Below are 24,619 nucleotides of genomic sequence, written 5' to 3' on the forward strand. Positions count from 1 at the left end.
GCATTTCATTTCATTTAATTTCGATAGCTTAATCAGTGTATGTTGATGACGCAGTATTGATGAAAGCTGATTGGCCTATTGAAAATTATCCCGGAAATTAAATTTTTATACATTTTTAATTTAATAACAAGAGCTTTTAATTAGAACTAATCGGATTTATACCCCTTTTTGGCTATTTGTATTTTACAATTTTAGTTGCTATAGCAACGCGTGTTATGATATGAATTCTGACTGCATATAAAAAACAATCAAACCTATCGCAATCTGTTGGTTGAGAGACGAGGCGACTTTGCAGAGCATTTCTGTGCGATTCCTGAGATTTCTGAAGCTGTTGGAGGATTTCTGAGAGAAAAAGACTTATTTTAAAGAGCACAATTTCTCTAATCATCTTTTTTTCGTTATTTTTCTGATTATTTTTTTAATACAATTTTGTTGCTGTTTTTTCATTCCTTCTTCTTCTTCTTCTTCTTCTTCTTTACTTTGTTTTACATTTATTTTCATATTTGTCTGTTTTTGTCTGTTTTATTGCAGGTTGGAGGAGATTGTCCATGTCCCACATGGGTGAAGAAAGAGGAGGTGAGTGTTTTTAATCTTTCATTTGTTTGTCATTGTATATCACTGTATGATGCTGTATGGTGTTTGACTAAATGAAAAGGATTACAGAAGTTAACAAAAGAGATTTATTAAAAATGTTTTGATATACAGAAGATACACGGGACAGCACCACTGAGCTTCCTGGTTTTTTGGCTCCTCTGCCTTCACATTTGGCTGATTCTGCATCCACAGACCAGAGGAACAGCAAGAGGAAAAGGCAGAGCAGCAGCCAGCAAACACTGTCCACCTCGTCCAGCAGACCAGCCAAACGCTCTCGCAGAGGTCAGCACAGCTCATCTTCTAGATCTTATGGCTCAGAAATGAAATGATTTGTCATTGATGAGACCGCAGCATGTTTTCTTTTTCTCTCTTTTCTTCATTTCTTGTGCTCTTCTGTGTTGCAGACTTGTACCAGAAGGGCCCGTTGCTGGGACAAGGTGGATTCGGCTCTGTGTTTGCTGGGATGCGCAGGTCTGATGGACTGCCAGTAAGAGATTTTCTTCCCTCCTTTGTTCAGACATGCTTTAGAAATGTTGCTGTCAGTAAATGTCATGTGTCACAATCAGGCAAGTGTGATTTACTCTGCTTTTTCTGTCTGCAGGTGGCCATCAAGTATGTGTCAAAGGACCGGACCCCCGAGCGACTGAAAGTTGTATGTTTTGATGTGAATCTGTTGTGTTTGCTGTGTTTGATTGAGTTCTGGATATAATGGAGGGTTTGTCCTGCAGGATGGTCAGGGTCGGCTGCCGCTGGAGGTGGCATTGATGACCCGTGTCACGTCAGCTCCTGCCTGCCCCAGTGTCCTGCAGCTGCTGGACTGGTTTGACCGTCCCAGACGCTACATCCTGATCCTGGAGCGACCGGATCCTTGCCAAGATCTCCAGAGCTTCTGTGAGGAGAACGGCTGTCTGGATGAGCGTCTTGCAAAGAAAGTGCTGGTGCAGCTGATCGCGGCCCTAAAACACTGCGAGAGCCGCGGCGTCCTGCACCGGGACGTCAAACCAGAAAACCTGCTGATCTCCACAGAATCCCAGGACATCAAGCTGCTGGACTTCGGCTGTGGAGATCTGCTGAAGCACTCGGCCTACAAATACTTTGCAGGTGAGTGTGAGTTACAGAAGGAAACGTTCTGTTGATGTTTGTGAACTTCTGCTGATCCACTAAAGGGAATTTGTCTGTACTGGAGCATTTTGAGCAGATGTTTGTGGTCTTCTTATGTCTCTCAGGCACTCCTGCATACGCTCCTCCTGAGTGGTTTCGTAGACATCGCTACCATGCGACTCAAGCTACAGTCTGGTCAGTAGGAGTGACGCTCTACAACATCCTGTGTGACCGTTTCCCATTCAGAGGCGCACAGAGGGTCACGTCCAGAAGCAGACTGACCTTCCCCAGGAGCTTGTCAACAGGTAAGAGATTCAGACACATTTAGAGATAGCCTGGCGAGCGAGCAGAAGTGTGTTGTTGTGTGGTTCTGAAGACGGTGTTGTGTGTAATAGAGTGCCGTCAGCTGATTCGCTGGTGTCTCAGTGCAGCACCGGCTGATCGGCCCAGTTTAGATGACATTGAGAGCCATCCCTGGTTGCACTGCACAGGTGGCCAGTGACATTACACTTATCTGAATCCAGCAGTCATGGCTTGGGTTGCATTGTCAGGTTCAGTGTAGATAAACGCTGTCAATGATTTGTAGAAGGAGAGCAGGAGGGGCAGAGGAACTGAGGAGAACAGATCCTGATCCTGAGCTTCCTCTGCTGCATCTGTGAGCCTCTGTGTGAAGCTGTACGAGCTGAAGACATACACACACACACACACACACACACACACACACACACACACAAGCTAGTCTACAGTAGACAAATGTACAGTTTCTAGACCACTTAGAGAAAAACAGGGGAAGATGTTAAATAAATCATAAACAATAAAGTTATTTTATACGCAATTACAGCAGTTTTTTTTGTCTTTACTGGTTTCACTAAAATGTAAATGTTCAAACCAAGGGCAGCACAGTGACTCAGTGGTTAGCACTGTAACCTCACAGCAAGAAGGTCGCTGGTTCGAGTACCAGCAGGGCCAGTTGGCATTTCTGTGTGGAGTTTGATTGTTCTCCATGTGTTGGCATGGGTTTCCCCCACAGTTCAATGACATGTGGTTTATGTGAATTGAATAAACTAAATTGGCCATAGTGTGTTTGTGCATGTGAGAGTGTGTGGATGTTTCTCAGTACTGGGTTGCAGCTGGATGGGCATCTGCTGTGTAAAACATATGCTGGATATTTTGGCGGTTCATTCCCCTGTGGCGACCCCTGATGAATAAAGGGACTAAGCTGAAGGAAAATGAATGAATGAACACAGACACTGGAGGAATCAGGAGACTGTTAAGTTAGATATGATCATGCTGTCTGTAGTGTGCTGAACTAACTAGACCAAAACTTTATTTGCAATATCTGATATCTGAATTTTAAACATAAAAATCTAAACTAGCCGAATTGTTTTACTTAAACACAGATCTGTCGATAATAAACTCAGTAAATGTCCATACACGCATGTTGATATTTAACAAATGTTTTTTATTTTGAATGATCTTCAATTTTAGGTAAAAAAGAAAAGTTTCTATGAGAATTTGAAATGAACAATATTGTGTTTTTGTGGACATTGAACTACAAAATTTCAACATTGAAGAGTGCTGAATAGTTTTTTGATATAATCTTCAATTCAAAGTTAGAAAAAATACAAATACTAAACTTCTTACGAGAATTTAAAGTAAACACTACTGTGTTTTTCTTCTTTTGTGCACATCAAATTGCAAATTATCCCAATATAGCGCAATAAATCTCTTTTTAAGACGATCTTCAGTTTCAGGTTAGAATACAATTATAATTTTGAAAATAATTTAAAATGTACATATTGTTTTTTCATGTGTAGGTCAAAGTTTCAACAACTCAATCATTTTAAAAAGCATGTGCTCAAACCAAAAGAAGTAAAAAAGTGCTTTTGTGGTGCAGGGTCACGTCTCTCCTCAGTAAGTGATCATGGACAACACAAGGGGGCAATGTTCAGCACAGAGAATCACAATTTAACTAAAACGTATAAGACAGCGTGTTTTTCATCATCTCAACAGTTTGTCTAATGAAACGCACAATAATTTAACATTTATTTTAACAAATACAGCTCATAGTGTTAATAACATTGTTTACTCTACACTTTGTACCGTGATCATGATGATTGTTTGTTATGAGCAGGGCCGGATATTAGGTGTTTGGGGGCCCTAAGCAATTCGAGTCATGAGACCCAGAAGTCCTTCAGTAATAAGCACTTTTTATATTTGCTTATTTATTTAGCTGTCTTTATCTTATATCACTCTGTCTTCCTTTCGTTATTTTTATCTGAACACAATCTCTACATTTTAAAAGATTTGTTTGCTTAAAATGAGTTCACAACTAAAAATAATGAACAAACTATTTGTTTTCTAAAACTAAATTTTCATCTGATTTGACTGCTGGACTGATCCATGATTGGGGGTGGGGGGGACACAATTGCACACATGTACTGATTAAAGTAAATTTGTATTTGTTAGAGCCTTATCCTACAAAATACGACAATTGTTTTGATTATGTCTATTTCTGAGAGAACGAGACCATTGTACCAATCGCACTGAGACATTTCAAATGATATCAAACATGATAGTTAAAGTCAGTTTGGTTAATCTAGAACATTCAAACATTGAAATGACCATATGCGTGAGTTGGGGGGATGAAGCTGAGTTTCAGCATACTCAGATGCAAATGCAGCAGGAACTGGTTTTTCCCGCATTCCCCCCTGGTGGGTTGTGGAGTCCATTGGCCCTGTTTTCAGCTCATGTGAATTGTCAAAGACATCAAAAATATTTGTAATATTTCAATTCTTACAGACCTAAAATAAATGATTATCTTTGCAAAATGCATGATCTATTTTGTATATGGTGACATAACCTGTTATATGATGTTATACTGGAAAAAGACTGCCAAGGGTGTTAAGACATTCAGAATAACACTATTTCAGACTCAGAATATGGCCATGATTATACAATTATAAGTCACTGGAGCACAATTAACTGTCTTTAGAAATAGAAATGACAGAAGCAAATACATATTCATTTTTACCTTCATAAGTATCCTTGCAATGATGTGAAAATGAGATTGCAATGAAAAATGAGATTTTATGTCATATTATTAATCACATAAAATCATACAGCAGTCAACACTGAAATCCATACATAATACATTACGTTTGAATGAATCCCATTTCTGTGATATAAATAATAAACATTCTGAACAGAGAACTGTAACATTGAGCAAATACAGCAGAGATACAATAGAACTCACAATGTAGTCACTATCTATTAAAACCAAGATTGGAAAAAAAACTTGAATATATTTATTATTTATTATACAAATTTAACAGCAAATGACCTGTTAAAAAGTCACAACATTACATTCAAATCAGCTTCTGTTACTTGCTGCTTTACTTTAATCACAGTTGCGTTGCCCAAAAGGGTCAGTTCTTACATGATTAAATGAATCTTTCTTAAGTATGTCTGGACGAATGTGACACCGTCACACTTTCAGTTCTCCAAGTCAATCTCAATATAATCTCAAATAATCTCAATGCAGCAAATAACGGTAATAAACAAAGATGTAAACAAAGTACATTGCTTTATAAACTATTACAATTACTTGAAGCACAGTCAACATAAATGAAGTTGAGCCAAGTAAAAATGTCAAAGATTAAACAATCAGGCCATTCTGAAGGCTGAAATAAATCATTAAACACTGACTATCATCTGGTTTGTAATCAATAACTATTTTCAGACCAAAGAATATCATGTGCTGAATGAAACAAACTGTGTTACTAAGAATAAATTAAGAATAAATGTCACCTTCAAATGTAAAACATCATTTTGTTTCCTATAAAAAGCGATTAGTTACTTTAATGAAGGGATCAAAACCGCTGCCTTAAAAGTGACCAATTGACTTCCCTTAAAAATATGAGGACCTATTAAGTTGACTTAACTTACCTTTTTATAGTCAACTAATTGCTTTTTACAGCGTAATTAAAATGAGATTTCATTTTCTCAAAATCACAACATTCATGACTGCCCGTTTCGCCACTTACAAATTTAAAATGAAGCATATTTTCATACAATTTATTGCTCACATTACATGTATGATAACTTAAATACATTTGAATATACTGTATAATATGAATAAAACAATTAGTTTGAAATAAATTAGAGTAATAACCGCTAGACATTCAGCATGCTAAGTTTCTGTGCTATAACTCCAAACTAGATTTAATTAAGAAATATTCTTTCCTGCAACTGCATTTTCAAAAAAAATAAAAATGTTATCCTGGCAATACTGACCACCACCAAATTCAACCACACTGCTAAGAAAAAAAAAACTGCTGCTGCCACTACTGCTATGCTAACTACTAACACTACTACTACTACTACTACTTCTACTACTAATGATAATAATAATATATTTCCTAAATAAAAATCAGTATAGAATTATTTTTGAAGACAAGATAGAAACATTGGTTTAGTGAGGATCATTAAAAAGTGAGCTTTAGCTTTAAAAATAAATCTGTAATAATAAAAGATTGTTGTAATTTTACTTTATTTATTCATCAATTAAATTCAGCCTTGGTATCTATAACACTTTTCTTTAAACTTTTGCATTCCTTTACGTTTGATTACAGTATTTTTTAAAATAAATATATTAAGTACATTTAATTCAGAACTTACACACATCTGTGTTTAGCATTTATTCTGTTACTTGCTTTGAATCTCACCTGGCGTTTATAAGATACTGTGCCAGGCTGATGTTGGCAGGTGTTCCAGTAATGGTGATCTGGCGGTCTGATGACCCCTCCATGGCATTAGCAATTTTGATCTGAGCCCCAGACATCTGACGGATTTCATTAATTTTGGTGCCCTGACGTCCAATTATACAGCCTATTAGCTGAAAATATAAAGTAGACAGATTAAAATGAGTTCAATGCGTGTTCTTTACATTCTTCTTTGATTAGGGGTATAACGATACATCATAATGTGAAACTGTGAAATATAAATGTGCTGATGTGCATCGCTTGTGTAAACGATAGGACTTGCAATACTGAACTTGTTTTTTTTGCAGTACTCAACTTATTGTATAAGGTTAATTTTCACCCAAAAAGGTCAATTCTGTTTTCCTGTATTACGCTGATAATGCTGTTTCATGGCCGTGAAATCACACGTTTGTTTACCACAGAGATATTACAGATGATACATTTGTAAATAATGTTCACTTTGTTGCACAGAGAGAGATTCCTTTGCTTCATAAGACCTCAGTGCATCGTCAGGACTTGAGTGTATCGTTACACCCCTATCTATGATACAGTTTCCCCAAAAACTGCCTCTCAAAGTTCATGAGTACTGGCCTGTGAACTGGCATCCACACCTATTAACAGAACAAATGCAGGAGAACTGAGAAATACAGAGAACATTGAACACAACATTAAGCATGGTTAAACTGTGCAACTGTCCAAATCTGTTATAAAACACTAATAAATCTAATGGAGAATTTCCTGATTTACAGTAAAATACTGTTCATTTTTACAAAGTGACTGACATTCCAGGAGTTTCTAATGGCACTTCACATTTAACTTTTTATTCACTTTTATTTACTGATTGTTCTTAATTGTTCTTATTATAAACAGGTTCATGTTAAATTCTGTTATTAATTTTAGGTTTTTGTTGCATGTCTCAGGGATGTCAATGGCAAGCACCAAGGAATGTCATGCAGCTCACAATCCCAGGAAAGTGCCAACTTCACCCTAAAGTACTCCAGCTGATATGGGGGTGTTTTGGAGAAACTCAGGTTTACCTGTTTGCTTTAGCCAAAACCGGCCACTGCTCCGCTCAGCACAGATGCACTGGCTCACTGCTGGATTCGGACATGTGTATCAGGCAAGTTTGCGTTTCCCTAGTGAGTCTTCTTGTACAGACCCTGTGCAAGGTCAGGGAGGACGAGGAGCAGATCTTGCTGGTTGCACCACACTGGCCCACCCAGACCTGGTTTCCAGAACTCACACTCCTCGGGACAGACCCTCCCTGACAGATTCTCCTGAGAAAGGACCTTCTTTCTCAAGGAGGTTTTCTATCTGGCACTTACGTCCAGATCAGAAAAAGGAGAAGGTAGTTGGAATTTTTATATATTTAAAGAAGGCATTTGATACAATAAATGATAATATATTGGTAAACAAATGATAAAGGTTTGGTATTAGAGAAGTAGCCTTGGACTGAATAAGCAGTTATTTAAAAAATAGGCAACAGTTTGTGGAAATTGGCAACCATAAATCTTCATATCTAAATATAAAGTGTGGCATAGCACAAGGATCAGTTTTAGGTCCAATATTGTTTATAATTCACATGAATGATCTGTGTAAGATATCAGAGTTGTTTAAGTTTATATTATTTGCAGATGATAAAAGTATCTTTTGTTCTGGGGATAATTTACTAAAACTTATGGAGTTGATTAAAACAGAAATTAATTAATTAAAATTATGGTTTGACTTAAACAAATTGTCATTAAATATAAGTAAAACAAAGGTTATGTTATTTGGAAATGCAAACAGCCGAAGAGTGAAAAGTAGCCTACACACAGATTTGCAAACCCCACCTAAAGTTACAACGTAATGGCGCCGATGACAGCGATCATGACATGTGGTGAATGTTGATCCGTGTTTTCGGAGAAGGTGCCTGAAGCTCGATGCGTTGCATTCACTGCGTGTTCAGCGCAAATGTCCGCTAAATGTGAAATCTAACACTGTACACATCATCGACAAAGAAGCTCGCCTTTGCTAAGTTTAAACTGAATCTGCGGCTCATAACAAAGAGCAGTATTGTGCCGGTGGTCATCACGAGAATCCTGCTCTGCCTGCTTATAAATTAGTGCGCTGACTCGCCTGCTTTCCACAAACAGAAGAAAGAAAATCAGCTCATAACAAGACTGAGCATTTAAAATGACACAAACCCAGATCAAAACCTTTAAAGAGTGATAGAAGTGAGACTTTTATTAATTTCTATTGTCCATTCTTTCTTGAGTTACTAACTAAAAACAGTTTTGCAGCTTTCAGCCTTGAATTAAATGATTTATTATAATCTTTTGTTTGTTTTGTAGCAGAAATGTTATTTATTAGATATAAACAATAGTGCAAAATAAATATTTCTTACTGCAATTCTTCATTTTAGTTTGATGCAAACCATGAATTTATTTATAAACTTACATTCAAGCACATTCAGGGCAGCACGATCATGAGAGATGTAATTCATTGTTAGTATTATTGTCATCATTATTATTTAATAATGATTAGACATACATTTTGGAATTATTGCACACAAATATCCATAAGTCATCTCAGCATTAGTTAGATAGTTGTTTCTGGTTTTTGTTAGTCCTAATTGATGTTGTTTTCAAATACAATCAATCATTTAAAATACAAAAAAGTCATTGGACTGATGGAAAATGTGGGCTATTTGGAGCAAACAAATCCTTTATTTTTAAAATGAAAGATACTCAAGTTCAATGATTTGGTTCAATTTAAAACAGCACAATTTATGTTTAAAGCTAGGAATGAATTACTTCCAAAATGCATGCAAAAGTTATTTGAAGAAAGACAAGAGGGATATAATCTGAGAGAAGAACTAAGGTTTAGGAGGTTGATAACAAGGACAACTTTAACAAGTTTGTGTATGTCTGTCTGTGATGTGAAATTATGGAACAGTCTAGATCAGACTCCCAAACAATGTCAGGATAATAATCAATTGAAAAAGTTGTATAAATGTATATTATTAAAGGAATATAATGATGAAGGTGATTGAAAAAGGATAAATAGAGAAAGGTATGATGAAGTTTTAATTAATGACTATTTGCAGTGATTTTTTTTCCTTTGGGTCTGTTACAAAATGTAAAGGTACAAATGGAATCAAACATATAATTTGTCAAAGATGCCAAAAGGATAAAATATATTTTATGAAAAAGAAGAGATCAGTAAAAGAAGAAATCAGTTTAAGTAATAGACGAATGATGTGTGTGGTAATGGGGTGAGAAAATAATAATTCCCCATCTAGGGAACTTCAACACTGCGTCTAACCAGAACGCTAGGGGAACACCTCTTTTATACGCGTCTTGAAGCACATGTGAAATCAATCTAATGTAATTAAGCAGGTGTCGTCAGACCAGAGAGTATAAAAGCCTGTACTGAGCATTCAGTATCAACTTCTTTGCTTTCAAGAAGCACGCACGTGAAAATACACCCTCTTTCTGTGAACTTTCATTACTGATTTGCATACACAAAATACAAAAAAACTGACAACTACTTTTTTATTTTGGTATGGCAGAGAAAAACTTTAAACGTTGTGTGCCTCCATGCCCTCGCTCTATTACGGCTGGTGACTCACATGATTTGTGTTTAGAGTGTTTGGGAGAAGAGCATGCCCTGGCAGCATTTGAGAATGCTGACTGTGGACACTGTGACGTTCTCTCCCGTAAAGAGCTGCGTAGTCGGAGGGAGCTCTTTAATAAAGCTCCCGTGGTGCATGCTCCTCGCGGTTCGGGTCCCGCTCGTGCTGAGGCTGAGCGTCGACTTCGGTCGTGGGGTTCGCAGCTAGATCTGGCGGATGAGATGGAGACGGACTCTGTCCTTTCTCTCTCTGGATCCGTGAGATCTAATCCTCCTTCGGGAGCGTCAGAAGCACGCTCTGCGGTTTCTTCTGCGCCTCATGGGAGGGCGGCGTCCTCTGTTTCCGAGGAAACCGAGGCGCCGCAGCAACAAATACAAAGAGGGTCGGGGAATCTGCCGCCCCAGTCAGTGGAATATGAGGAGTTAGTGGAGGTGATTTCACGTGCTGCTGACAGGTTCGAAGTAATAGATTGGCAGCCTGCACGTGAGCAGCAGCAGCTGCGTCTGACAGGAATGCTGGATGAGAGAGAATTACCCAGCAGAGTAGATCCTCCACTAAGGGACCTCCCCTTTTGTCCCGAGCTACATGACGTAACGTATTCAGCACGGTTAATGACACCAAAAACAGCTATTTATTCAGCAGTTCGTGGGCTAGGGGAAAAGGCATGTACAGTAATGCCAATGATAGAAGAGGACTTAGCACGTCATCGTCGTTCAGATCTAAAATCTGCAAGGGTCCCTTCTTTGTTGTCGAGACCATTAAGAGTAACATCGGGTCTAGTCAGCAAAGCATATATGACGGCTGGTCAGTCTGTTGGATTCCTGCACACCATGTCAGTGCTGCAGGCATATCAGGCTGACCTAATTAAATAGTGCCTAGATGGTGGGGGAGCAACACCCGAACAGCTTCGAGAAGCTCTTCGGGCGTCAGATCTAGCTTTAAGAGCTACTAAAGAGGCAGCCTCTAGTTTGGGGCAATCTATGGCTACCCTGGTGGCTACTGAGCGGCACCTCTGGCTGACACAAGCAGAAGTGTCAGAAACCGATAGAGCTATTTTTATGGACGCTCCAATATCGAGCTCAGGGCTCTTCGGTGACGCCGTCGATCGCGTTAAAAAACAGCCCCAGCCGTCAACCAGCTCCTCATATCATGAAGTACAAAGGATAAAACAAAGTCCTGACGTGTTGGGAGTCAGGCTTTCCAGGGCCCCCCCTGGACACCGAGAGCACCATTCAGCGCTCTCACTGAACCAGGGTCCGTGGAGAAAGGGAGAGGCCACCTCACCACTTATGTTGGTGGGGGGCTCTGTGTCTCCCGGGGTGGGCGTTCCTCAGTGTCTGAGGGCATTGGGGGCCCCACCCCCTCTGCAGGGGGGTCAAAGAACAACCAGATGCCAGTCTCGAGAGGCTGGTACCCCTAGCACATTTTTTGGCAGCGTGGAAACACCTGCCGATGGTGTCCCAGTGGGTCCTGTTCACAGTAGAACATGGCTACAAAATACAGTTTTGTGCACGCCCACCTCGCTTCAACGGTATTGCACCCACCATAGTGAAGCCAGAACAGGCTCTGGTTATGGAACAGGAAGTACTGGCCTTATTAATAAAAGGCGCAATAGAGCGTGTTCTCCCACTCGACAGAGAGTCAGGGTTTTACAGCCGGTATTTTATAGTTCCCAAAAAGGATGGGGGATTGCGTCCCATATTAGATCTGAGAAATCTAAATCGGTCTGTCAGGGCCCTCAGGTTCAGGATGTTAACCATCAAAAACGTGGTGTCACAAATTCAGTCCGAGGACTGGTTTGTGACGATAGACCAGAAAGACGCATACTTCCATATTTCCATCCTTCCCCAACACAGGAAATACCTGAGGTCCGCTGGGGGGGGACGAAGCGTTCCAGTATCGGGTTCTTCCATTCGGCCTAGCTCTGTCACCTCGAACCTTTACCAAAATAGTCAAAGCGGCACTAGCTCCACTTCGTATGCAGGGTATACGTATCCTAAACTACATAGACGATTGGCTAACTCTAGCTCAGACTCACGATATGGCAGTTCGGCATCGAGATGTCGTTCTCACCCATATCAGAAGGTTGGGGTTTCGGTTAAACACCGCAAAAAGTGTGCTTGTTCCAGCCAGGACGACCATTTTTTTAGATGTGCTATGGGACTCCATGACGATGCGAGCACGTCTGTCCCCGCCATGAATCGCTTCGATTCAGTCAACCGTACACAGTCAAACTAGGCCAGTTCATCACTGTGAAACACTTTCAGAGGTTGTTGGATCTCATGAGCCTTCGAGCCTTAAGTATGTGGAAAATGCCCTGGTTCCTGTCCCAGGGCCTAGTGTTGGAGGCTGTCTGTCATCGCGTCATGCTTATGACAGATGCTTCTCTAACGGGCTGGGGAGCAGCCCTGAGGGGGCTTCCCGCAGCGGGACGATGGGGAGAACATCATCGTTACTGGCACATAAACTGCCTGGAGATGATGGCCGTGTTTCTGGCCTTAAAACACTTTCTCCCAGATCTAAGGGGCTATCATGTTTTAGTCTGCACGAACAACACATTGGTTGTCGCTTACATCAACCAGCAGGGGGGTCTGAAGTCTCGAATGCTATGCAAACTAGCACATCGGATCCTCCTGTGGGCCCAGAACAAAATCCTGTCCATCAGGGCAATGTATGTCCCGGGCCATCTGAACATGGGAGCAGATCTCCTGTCGAGGCAGGGGGTGAGATTCAGGGAATGGAAACTTCTTCACCCCGAGGTGGTGGAGTCCATTTGAGAAAGATTAGGGAAAGCGCAGGTAGACCTGTTTGCTTCCCAAGAGACCACACATTGCGTACTATGGTTTTCTCTCTCGCATCCAGCCCCTCTGGGACTGGTTGCCATGGTTCAGACATAGCCGAGGCTGCGTCTGTATGCTTTTCCCCCGATCGCTCTGCTCCCAGGAGTCCTGGAGAGGGTCCGTCAAGACTGAGTACAGTTACTGCTGGTAGCCCCGGTTTGGCCTACCAGGATTTGGTTTTCGGACCTCATAGCCCTGCTGGCGGGTCTCTCGTGGGAGATCCCCATCAGCAGGGACCTTCTGTCCCAGGCGGGAGGATTGATACTTCATCCCCTACCCGACCTGTGGAAACTGTGGGTGTGGCCTCTGAGGGGGCCCACCTCATAGAGTATGGACTGTCAACCGAGGTTGCTCAGACCATTCTAAGCTCCAGGGCTCCCTCCACAAGGAAGCTTTATGCCCTAAAATGGGCTCTCTTTTCAGCTTGGTGCAGAGAACACCAGCTGAACCCAGTCAGCTGCCAGGTAGCCTCAGTGCTGGAATTTCTCCAAGATCGCCTGTCTGCTGGGTTAGCTGCATCCACTCTGAGAGTGTACGTGTCAGCTATAGCGGCCTACCGTTCTCCCCTAGATGATGAGTCACTAGGACAGGATCCGCTAATTCGTCGCTTCCTTCGTGGAGCCATAAGGCTAAGGCCTGTCAGCACACACAGGGTACCGACATGGGATTTAACATTGGTGCTCGGGGGCATCTCTGTTCCCCCATTTGAGCCACTGCAGGAGGCGTCAGATAAGTTTCTGACACTAAAAACAGCTTTCTTATTAGCTATTTCTTCCTTAAAAAGGGTTGGTGACCTCCAGGCTTTGTCGGTTGCACCTTCATTTCTGGAGTTTGCTCCAGGCATGTCCAAAGCCTTTCTTTATCCCGTGCCTAAGGTGCCCACTCATGTGGCGAGACCTGCTGTGCTACAGGCCGCCCACATTTCAGTCGTCGGACCAAGAGAAGTTAAACTTACTCTGCCCAGTTAGAGCTCTGAATACATATGTTAACCGGGTTATCAACTGGAGAAAGAGTGAACAGTTACTGGTCTGCTTCGGACCCTCAAAAAGGGGGAGTCCAGCGAATAAGCAGACAATAAGTAATTGGATAGTTGAGACTATCTCATTTACCTATCAGGCTGCTGGACGCCCTGCGTCTAAATTTGTTAAGGCCCACTCCACAAGGGCTGTCGGGGCCTCCAAAGCGTCTATTTCGGGCTCAGCCCTTTCTGACATTTGTTTGGCGGCAGGATGGTCGACTCCACATACATTTGTGCGTCACTATCAACTCGATGTAGACCCCTCACCAGGGTCCTCTATTCTCACTGCGTAGTGTGCGTTCACAGTCAGCAGTGAGTCTGGCCTAGTGGGTATTGCGTTCCCCTAGCGTTCTGGTTAGACGCAGTGTTGAAGTTCCCTAGATGGGGAACGTCTCGGGTTACGTATGTAACCATAGTTCCCCGAGAGGGAACGAGACACTGCGTATTCCGCCATACTCTCTTCTGCCTGTTACTTCTTTCAAGCAAATTCAAAGTTGATACTGAATGCTCAGTACAGGCTTTTATACTCTCTGGTCTGACGACACCTGCTTAATTACATTAGATTGATTTCACATGTGCTTCAAGACGCGTATAAAAGAGGTGTTCCCCTAGCGTTCTGGTTAGACGCGGTGTCTCGTTCCCTCTCGGGGAACTATGGTTACATACGTAACCCGAGACGGCTTGTGCTTCATCCCACTCCATTTTTGACCATGTTGAAATGTATTTTTTGTTAATGATTTTTTATGTGTGATATTTCTGTTTGAAAATAAATAAATCAAATCAAATCTCTGGAACCTTCATGTGTGATTCATAGACATGACATAGAAACCTTAAGTGACCTGCCAGCATCGGTAGCTGACCTCTCATGACCTTTTGGGATCACTCTGTGGTCCTCTGCGCACTGCAAAGAGAGCCACTTGATTCAGTATCTTTAAGTTTTCTTTTCTTGAAGACAGCTCTGCTCATCACACTGGCTTCTATTAACAGAGTCCGGGACCTGGAGGCATTTTCTGTCAGCAAATCATGCTTGGAATTTGGGCCAGCTAACTCTCACATTGTCCTGAGACTCTGGCCTGGCTATGTGCCCAAGGTTCCTACCACTCCAGATCATATAGTGAGACTTTAAGCATTGACCCTGGAGGAGGCTTACTTAACCCCTCCATTGCTGTGATCAGGTCGCACACTGGGTGTTTACGTGGCCCAAACAGAGCATTCTCTAGTCTGTTTTTTTTTTCTTCTTTTTGTTTTATTTTGCTTTGTGTCTGTTTTGGCAGTCGGCAGAAGGAAAGTGCCATATCAAGCAGAGGCTGGCACACTGGGTTGTGGATGCCATCACCCTTGTGTATCATACCCAAATCAAGGTGTGTCCTCAGGGATAAGTGCACACTCAACTGGAAGTCCCGCATCCTCCTGGGCATGAGCAGCAGAGCCTCTCTAACAGACAACTGTAGAGCTGCGGCTGGGCAACACTTAAAACATTTGTGAGATTCTACCATCTCTGAGTACATGTACATGTGATTTCTCAAATGTAATAAATTTGCAACAATTTGAAAAAAAAAATCACATTGTCATTATGGAGTATTGTGTGTAGAATTTAGAGGTAAAAAATAAATTTGACTCATTTGGAATTAAGGTTGTAACATAAAAATGTGGTTAAAGTGAAGCGCTATGAAAACTTTCTAGATGCTCTGACTGTACTGATACTTTACATTTGTCCATGACAGGGTTGACACAATGTGAGGTTTGTTTACTGTTTTTCTACTTGCAGATTATTTGTAAAAAGTGCAGGAGCTTGACCAACATTCATTTCTTACAGTCTAAGGTCTAATTAATACAACAACTGTGGTTAAATCAAAACTCTCAAACAATTTAGTCTCGAAGGCACTTTATAGTGAGAATGACCCTTATACAATTATATATATCCGGGTGAGTAATATGTAAGGTGGAGTAAAATGTCATGTGTAGTTAAAGGTATGTAAGTGTGTGTATTTACCACCACCTACTGGAAGTTTTAGATTCTTATTTTGAAGATTATTTTCATTTTAAAACATCTTTTTGTCATAAATGCAGTAAAGTACAATAAGCTGAATTGTTTTCACACATATAAAATAAACTTGTCATCATTTACACATTTTGTGCCATTTAAATCAATTTCTTTCTATTGTAGATTATTTTGTGTGTTTACTTGCTTCTTTTCACATTTAACACAATGATGAATTGAAAATTTTCGCTTTTTCGAGTCAAATTTATAACATTAAACATGGAATTTTCTCAATAATTTGCATTAATTTAATTCAGGATAACCAATAACTTTATAGTGGTCACTTCTTTTTATTTTTCCTCAGGATCGTAAGTTTTACATGTTTGATGAAATAATCCTTTCATTTCAATGTGTTTTAGTGAAAGTACTCGGCCATTTCAAGACACTGAAAACTTTTTTTTAATTTTATTATTATTAAAATATTCTTTAAATGAAGGTTATTAATAAATATTTGACCTATAAATATTTAATTCTTAATGTCTGCAAGACTTATTTCGTGTTATTCTATGCGTGTGTGTGTGTGTGTGTGTGTGTGTGTGTGTTATATTTATTCCAGAGAAGAGCTTACAGTAGCTTGGTCCATCTGTAACTCCGGTCATTTTGAAGTTTCTTCCGGTCATTCAGGCAACATCTTCTTTCTGGGCGTCAGGCCAATCTTCTGCTGTCCAGAATCAGGTGGTTTGTCTTGGTTGGGCATCTCAGCTGAGACCTCTCCACAATGGGTGACCCCACAGTAGCTGTGAAGTACCAGTGGCGTGAACCATTTGGGTGAACTAATTTTTTAAATGTGACCTTAAGATTTTTTTTGAAGTTTTTTGTTTACAGTTTTGACTTTGATACTGACTGATCTAATGTTTATGCACAAATATATTTAAATAAAGCATTCTGCAGAAAACATTCATTTAAGAGAGATCTTTGAGGAGTGTGTTTATGCATATATATGCTTCAGTGTGAGAAAAGCTAGTCTGCTTGCATGACCATTGCCAGGTCTGGGCTGTTTTATTATTAATGTAATATTAAATTAAATTGTTAATATTAGTTAATGTCCAGTGAGTTCACGTGAATTAACAATGAAACTTTATTTACATTAACTAATGTTAACAAATAATAAATACTGTAATAAATGTATTAGATCTTACCAGGTTTGACTTTTTTTTACAGTGGAATACTGGCAACAGTGTTAGTCACTGTAACAGAGCAGTAGCGGAAACTAACTGGAAACTGCTTACAGTTAATTACTGTACTGTAGTTCTGTACTCACAGCTTAATCGCTACTGCACACACATTAATGGTAAATCATATATACAGTAGTTATTGTAGTTTAACTCAAATTAATCAGTTTTCTGAACTGTTATGAAAAATAAAAAGCAAATCAATTCTTCAGACAAATGTATTTTATTGTTTTGGCAGCAAACAAAAATACAGCAGAAAATGTCTAACAAAATTAAACAAATCAGCAGGTATGAAGACATTTTCTATTTACAATGAAACAAAAAGGTTCAATAATGAACAACACATGCAGTGTATATACAGTAGGACTTGTGTGTTGAAGTAGGGGGGGAACTCCAGGAACTGAGTTTGACATCGATGGTTACAGTGTTGGGGGTAACGCATTACAAGTAACACAAGTTATGAAATAATATGACTTTTCCAAGTAACAAGTAACACATTAACAAATTCACAACCTGACAGTGGAGGTCTGTGTGTGGATGGCTGTACAGTATGAATCCTTTGTTATGATTCCCTGTGAGGATTTCTGTGCACGTTATCTAACTGAGGAGATTAAAATTGAAGGATTTTAATGTGTAAAAAATCTGCTTAGTTCCAGAAAGGCACATTACACTGTTTGCATCTGTACATTATGGCAAAACCAATAAAGATGAGTTGTCCAATTAATACATATACTTCAATGAAAGTCATGTAAGAAGTGTAAGGAGATGTTAACTAGCTAACGATGTAGCTTTCAAGTGCACAGTTCAGGATAACAACAATTGGATTTAACACACAGACATTATTTTAGAAACCCTCAAAATATTTGAACACATTTACTCCTTTACACTCATTGTAGATTCTTATTTAGAGCTTAAAACACATCAGACTCTGCATCTGAACTGACAGACAGAGAATAGAGCACACTCAGAAGTAAACAAATCAAACACCTGTGGCTCCCTTAAAGGGCAACACATTTGTGTTCATAATAAGACGGACAGCCAGTGTATGTGTGTGTTAATGCCTAAACCATTGTTTTCTGTCTTAAAATAAATGCAACTCTCTATAAATAGCCACATAAAGCATCAGAGTAGATGAACAGTAATTTACCATTTATTACCACAGTTACTACCTGTAATGGCTACATAAAGTAAATTACAGTCATTTATTTTTTGCATGACACAATTTCATACAAATCCTGCTGGTTTTACAGTAAAATACTGTTTCCATTCATTACAGCAGAACACTGGCTATTTTAGAGTTATTTACCGCATAATTTACAGCAAGGGTTAACAGTGAACAATTTAAATAACTGCCACAGAGAAGACATCTAACAATCTATGCCCACCTTCACCCCCTTCCTTTTGGAAGGACATCTATTTTTAAATCATCCATCCACCCAGGAAACACCTAACCTCTAGCCATCAGTGTCCAGTCATTGCTAAGGGTGTGTGATTTCTATTTTACTCCACATGCTGCACTCCAGTCTGTAAAGACAAAGACACGACTAACAGAGCTCTACATGTTTTCTGAACTCCAGCAATGCACAAGATAATCTCCAGTGTTCTTCAGATAAATCTCCACTGATACTCTTGTGAGTTTCCTTCTTCTGCCTGTTGTGTGTCCATTACTTGAACACCTGCCAAAGACGAGACATCTAGCTAACTATCTAAGCCCACCACCACCCCCTTCCTCTTGGAAGGACATCTATTTTTCATTCATTTATCCACTTATCTATTCAGTAAAATGACTAACCAGACCATCAGTTTCTAGTCATTGCTGAGGTGTGAGTACCATTTCTCGTCATGCCCCAGTGTAATCTGACATACAAGACAAAAACAAGACTAACAAAACTCTACATGCTGCTGATCTCCAGCAATAAACAAAGTTTTCTCCAGTGCTCTTCAGACATATCTCCTCTGTTCCCTTGTGACTCTCTTCTTTCTGCTTCACTCCAGTCTGCAAAAGACTAAGACAGCACCAACAGAGCCCTAACTGATGGCTGAGCTCCTGCAATGCACATGCTGTTCTCCGGCAATTTAAAAAAAAATCTCCACTGATGCTCTTGTGAGTCTCTCTCTTCTCCCTGCTGTATGTCCATTACCTACAATAAATAATAGCCACAGAGAAGACATCTAGCTAACAATCCATGTCTACCACTACCCTCTTCCTCTTGGAAGGACATTCATGCCATGCACCTATCCACCTGTTTTTAAAGGACACTCCTGACCATCAGTGTCCAGTCATTGCTGAGGTGTGTGATTCCTATATTTCTCCACAAGCTGCACTCCAGACTGTAAAAGACAAAGACACGACTGACAGAGCTCTACATGCTTGCTGAACTCCTGCAGTGCACTAAATGTTCTCCAGCGTTCCTTAGAAAAATCTCCACTGATGCTCTTGTGAGTTTCCTTCTTCTGTCTGTTGTGTGTCCACTACCTGAAAAAGAAACGCCTGCCGCAGAGAATACATCTATCTATTTAAAGCTGAGCTTAGACTACAGAAGTTTTAGTCCAATTTATTTTGACCTCCTGAGAATCGGAGATGAAATCTTGTCGAGGATTTTGATCGGTTCTCAGCGCAGATTATCTGGTAATGTGAGCCGTTTAAAGATAGAATCTTGCACCTCGCCATCTTGAACACAAATTGCAGCCTCCCTGATCATAAACAGACATGATTGAAATCCAGAATTTCAAATCGGGCTGATCACAGCAGTTCAAACCTATTCAGTATTAACAAAGCCATGAGCTGGGGAGAATCATGTTGCTTTTAATAAATAAATAAATATATCATTTTTTTAATAAGCTTGAATTATCCTTTATTATTAGCCAGATTTGACGTTATTCTTATAGCGGTGTGCAGATATTGATGACACGTGCAGCCAGTCACTAGAACGTTGCCAGTTATCTCCAAAACCCAAAATGATTCAACATATTACAGTTTTTCTCAGTGGCTTTGGTGGATTTCTCACAACACTATTTACATTTGCACAACAGTTAATGCATTTCTCAAAACTATTAGTCATTTGTGCACATCATAGTAGCAGTTTCTCATTCCTCTATTAACAAACTTCAATTAGTACAAAATGCAGCAGCCAGAGTTCTGACCAGGTCCAGAAAATATGATCATATAACCCCAATTTTATCCTCCTTACACTGGCTGCCTGTTAAATTTCGTATTGAATTTAAAATATTACTTCTCACCTATAAAGCTCTAAATAATCTAGCTCCTGTTTATCTAACCAACCTTCTGTCTCGCTACGAACCAACTCGCTCCTTAAGATCTCAAAATTCAGGGCTTCTGGTAGTACCTAGAATAGCAAAATCAAGTAAAGGAGGTCGAGCCTTCTCTTTCATGGCTCCTACACTCTGGAATAGCCTTCCTGGTAATGTCCGAGGCTCAGACACACTCTCCCAGTTCAAAACTAGATTAAAGACCTATCTGTTTAGTAAAGCATACACTCAGTGCATCACCTAGCGGGTTCCACACTGGCTTCTACATCTTGCTTATATACACTATGAACAGCAGCTACGCTAATTATTCTCTTTATTCTCTATTTTCACCTGGGGATACTCATCCCGAGGTCCTCAGATTAGGCGGAGTCACTGATTGGATCCAAGACCAGCGACGTGATGATCCCAAGGATTCCATATCCGGGACCAGGCCATATCCTGAGCTGCTGCTGCGCTGATGGTCATGGGGAGTGGAGAACATGAGTCTGATTCCAGCGACGCTCCAGGGACAGACGAGTCTTCATTGAGGCCATCTTCCAGCATAAACCACGGCGAATGAATTTCTGCACAAGACTTTTGGCCAGCGGAGAAATTAAAATGGTCGTGCCCAACTGAGTCTGGTTCTCTCAAGGTTTTTTTTCTTCACTCCCATCAGGTGAAGTTTTTTTTCCCTCTCCGCTGTCGCCACTACCTCGCATGGTTCAGGATTGGTAGAGCTACGCATCGATGAATTTGCTCTTCAGTGTTTGAACTCTAAGTAATGATTAAATCACACTGAACAGAGCTAAACTGAACTGAACTGAACTGAACTTAAACACTAAAACCTGAACCACACTGTTCCAGTTACTATGACCATTTATGTGAAGCTGCTTTGACACAATCTACATTGTAAAAGCGCTATACAAATAAAGCTGAATTGAATTGAATTCCTTCCAACAAATTGTGAATGCTTTTGGACATGTATCAATTGCTTTCATACAACTCTCTGCTGTTTATAAAATTATTATTTGCTTATGTCATGTCAGTCAAAATAAACTAAACTTGTGAATACTGAAAAGTCATTCCATTTAAAAACTAATAGTCCTCATTTCATTACTTGAGTCATTACATATAAAAATGTTGAACTAGTTGTCGAAATCTGACAAGCAAATTTTATTAAAACTTTTACATCTTTATTTTCCAGAAAATGTCTTCTAAATTGAACAATTTCATGAATGATTTACAGACGTGTGTATGTTGTAGGTTCAGTTGCAATTTGTACTTAATGTTTGAAAGTTGTGCACAGCACATATTGTTTACAGTTGTGCACAGCTCTGCCCAAAGGGAGTTTATGTTTGTTGTAAATAAGAGTGTATTTATTCTTTTACACAATGCTGTGAATAAATTAGAATTGCAAAGAGCATCTGCAGTAAAAATGTGAAACATACATATTCAGTGTCTTGTAATCAGATTCCTCACTAAATGCAGTGATGTCTAACTTTACTGTAGTTTTCAAATGGCTGAGCAAATAGTATATAGTGCTGTCTTGAGCATTTTCAGAAAGTGTCACCAAAATCAGACTTTATTGCATTGAAAAAAAAATAGAGCAAACTGTCATAATGAAAACATGACAAAGCCATTTGACTATCTTTTTATAAACACTTGCCAGGACTTTTCCTCTTGATGACACTGACACTCTCATTGACATCAATACTTGCTTTTGAGGAATGAGCTATCCATTTTGAGTAAGTGATTCACTTTTTCAGGTTATCAACTAGGTTTTGCAGTTTGTGCTAATTGTTTTGAGAAATGCATTAACTGTTGTGCAAATGTAAATGGTGTTGTGAGAAATGCACCAAAGCCACTGAGAAAAACTAAACTGTGTTTTTATACATTTATTTATTTATTTTTCTGTGATGAGGATTGAATGAGTTCAATAGCCTATAAAATCATTAGGTCAACGTCTATATAGCCTAGTCCAGTAAACAATATTTTAATCTATGAGAATAATTTGACAGTAAGTGATAACTGAAGATCAGGGGTGTTGCACTGAGTGAATTATTTTATTTTTCTACACTACTGGGCTTATTAAATGCGTGACAGGTACAATTTCATTTTTAAAGAGGCTCTAGCAATCAAAAGCCGAGCTATTGCCAGTCAAACACAGCACAGCCATCGCAGCAAGAGATGGAGAGATTTCAATTATTGTCATAAATAGTAATATCATTGTGACAGGGTGGCTCAGTGGTTAGCACTGTCGCCTTACAGCAAGAAGGTTGCTGGATTGAGTCCCAGCAGGGTCAGTTGGCATTTCTATGTAGAGTTTGCATGATCTCCCCATGTTCGCGTGGTTTCCCCCACAGTCCAAAGACATGCGATATAGGTGAACTGAATAAACTAAATTGGCCATAGTGTATGTGTGTGAATAATTGATATAATTATAATTGGACATTCGTTTAGACATATCAAATCAACATTTCTTCATTCTGCTGTCCACTGCCTGCATGTCAGACCCTTATAAACATCCCAATTGCCAATTATTATTAGCTATATATAATACGCATTTATGAAATGAATGTTTGTGTGTGAGAGCAAATTGAAAAGACACTTGCGGCTCAACTTGCGTGTGTTAATTTAATTTTACAGGCTAACTGCATGAACAGCTACGCAAACTGAGACGTAGTGTAGCCTATTTCGACTGCAGGATATTAGTGTTTTCCTGTAGTGGCAGTTGGTAAAATATTACTAAATTAATAATAAGTTATTAAAAAAGTGAGTTATTCAGTTTGTGGATAGGACAACGAACTCCAAGCATCACTAAAGAGCTGAAGAGAATCACGTCACTTTTACAAAATAAATAAATATAATTCATTTATAATAAGCTTAAATGATAATATTTTCATTAGCCACTAACGTTATTCTGTGTGTGAATATTTATGAGCCAGATGTAGCTGGGTAGCTATGCCTACTAAATTGCCAGTTATCTCCAAAAAACAAAAAGCTTCAACATTAAAATGTGCTTTTAGAAATCACAGATATATCTTTTCTGTGAGGCCTGTGTCTAGTGCCGTAAACCGACATAGAGTAGCTCTATTTGCTATAACAGATTATTTTTCCACACAATATAGGCAGTGCAACAGGTAACAATTTAGCTTTTGAGCAAGAAAGCACAGCACATCGTGGCATGATGGAGAGATTATAAGTCTATTATTATTATTAGACATTTGTCTGGGCATTAGGGAGGGGGAGTCAACTCCTCGACTCTCAATGAACCTTGTACTGGAATCGACTTCAGGACAGGAATATGAGAGTTGAGTCTGTTTTTTTCAAATCCTCCTGAATGAAGCTGTTTTAAGCTGCAGTTATAATGCTCATTCTCGAGCACGATGAACTCTGAAGGCAATTATAAATTTAGTGCTGCAGACAAAGTTTGCTTTCACTTTTAAATACCTATGAAACACAACTTTGTGCAATTTGGTTTTAAAGATGATCTGCCTGCGATGTCAAGTTTGCTGTGTTATCAATACAATTTAGCTCTAATATTTGGGCTATTCTTCTTGTTTATTTTGTAAATAACTACAAATTAAATACATTAAAATTAAAATACAATTAATAACAAACGAAATTCATTTCAAAAAGAGGATTTTTAAATACAAATAGAGACAAGGCTAAGTTCAAAAACAGCTCTAACTCACTCCTTTTCTTCCGGCTTATGCTGTCCCATAAACAAACCCTTATTTAACTACAATGAACAAATTGCACAAAACAAACAGTGATATTTAAAAGTAAAGTAATAGGCTGTTTAAAAGAACACATAAAAAAATAAAAATTTACAAGAGAGAGCAATATGATATGTTTTGAGGCACAGCTGATTTTATTTATTATTTTAGGTTTGTTATGAATTTTGTGTAGGGGGTTAAGATTTAATCTGTCATTAAATCAAATTGAAATCTAGCTATATTGTTTATTGATCAGTTAGAGCAGGCATGTCCAAGCTCGGTCCTGGAGGGGCAGTGTCCTCCAAAGTTTAGTTCCAACCCCAATCAGACACACCTGGGCTAGCTAATCAAGCTCTTACCAGGCTTTCTAGAAACATCTTTGCAGGTGTGTTGAGGCAAGTTGGAGCTAAAATCTGCAGGACACCGGCCCTCCAGGACCGAGTTTGGACACCCCTGAGTTAGAGCATCTGTTGCCTTTAAAACAAATATAGTACTAAACAACTTCA

General features: G+C 39.5%; 1 protein-coding gene across 3 annotated transcripts; it reads left to right on the forward strand.

The window, feature by feature from the left end:
- The first annotated feature begins 266 nt into the window (after nucleotides 1-266).
- On the forward strand, nucleotides 267-16,057 carry LOC147843430 (serine/threonine-protein kinase pim-3-like). 3 transcript variants are annotated; one of them, XR_015493471.1, is made up of 8 exons: nucleotides 267-576; nucleotides 706-876; nucleotides 999-1,081; nucleotides 1,196-1,246; nucleotides 1,323-1,695; nucleotides 1,821-2,000; nucleotides 7,379-7,578; nucleotides 15,207-16,057. XR_015493471.1 is itself a non-coding variant. In XM_087257081.1 (8 exons), exons 1-8 carry the CDS (start codon nucleotides 549-551, stop codon nucleotides 2,308-2,310), a joined length of 1,011 nt encoding a protein of 336 aa, XP_087113207.1. In that variant the 5' UTR covers nucleotides 267-548; the 3' UTR covers nucleotides 2,311-2,530. The 3 variants fall into 3 exon arrangements, 2 of the variants coding, with proteins under 2 accessions (XP_087113207.1, XP_087113208.1); XM_087257081.1 differs by lacking the exons at nucleotides 7,379-7,578; nucleotides 15,207-16,057 and adding exons at nucleotides 2,091-2,186; nucleotides 2,282-2,530; XM_087257082.1 differs by lacking the exon at nucleotides 15,207-16,057 and having other exon boundaries at nucleotides 7,379-9,965.
- Nucleotides 16,058-24,619: the final 8,562 nt, after the last annotated feature.

This window comes from Danio rerio, chromosome 6 (assembly GCF_052040795.2).
Source record: "Danio rerio strain M-AB ecotype USA chromosome 6, GRCz13ab, whole genome shotgun sequence".
NCBI classification, from domain to species: Eukaryota; Metazoa; Chordata; class Actinopteri; order Cypriniformes; family Danionidae; genus Danio; species Danio rerio.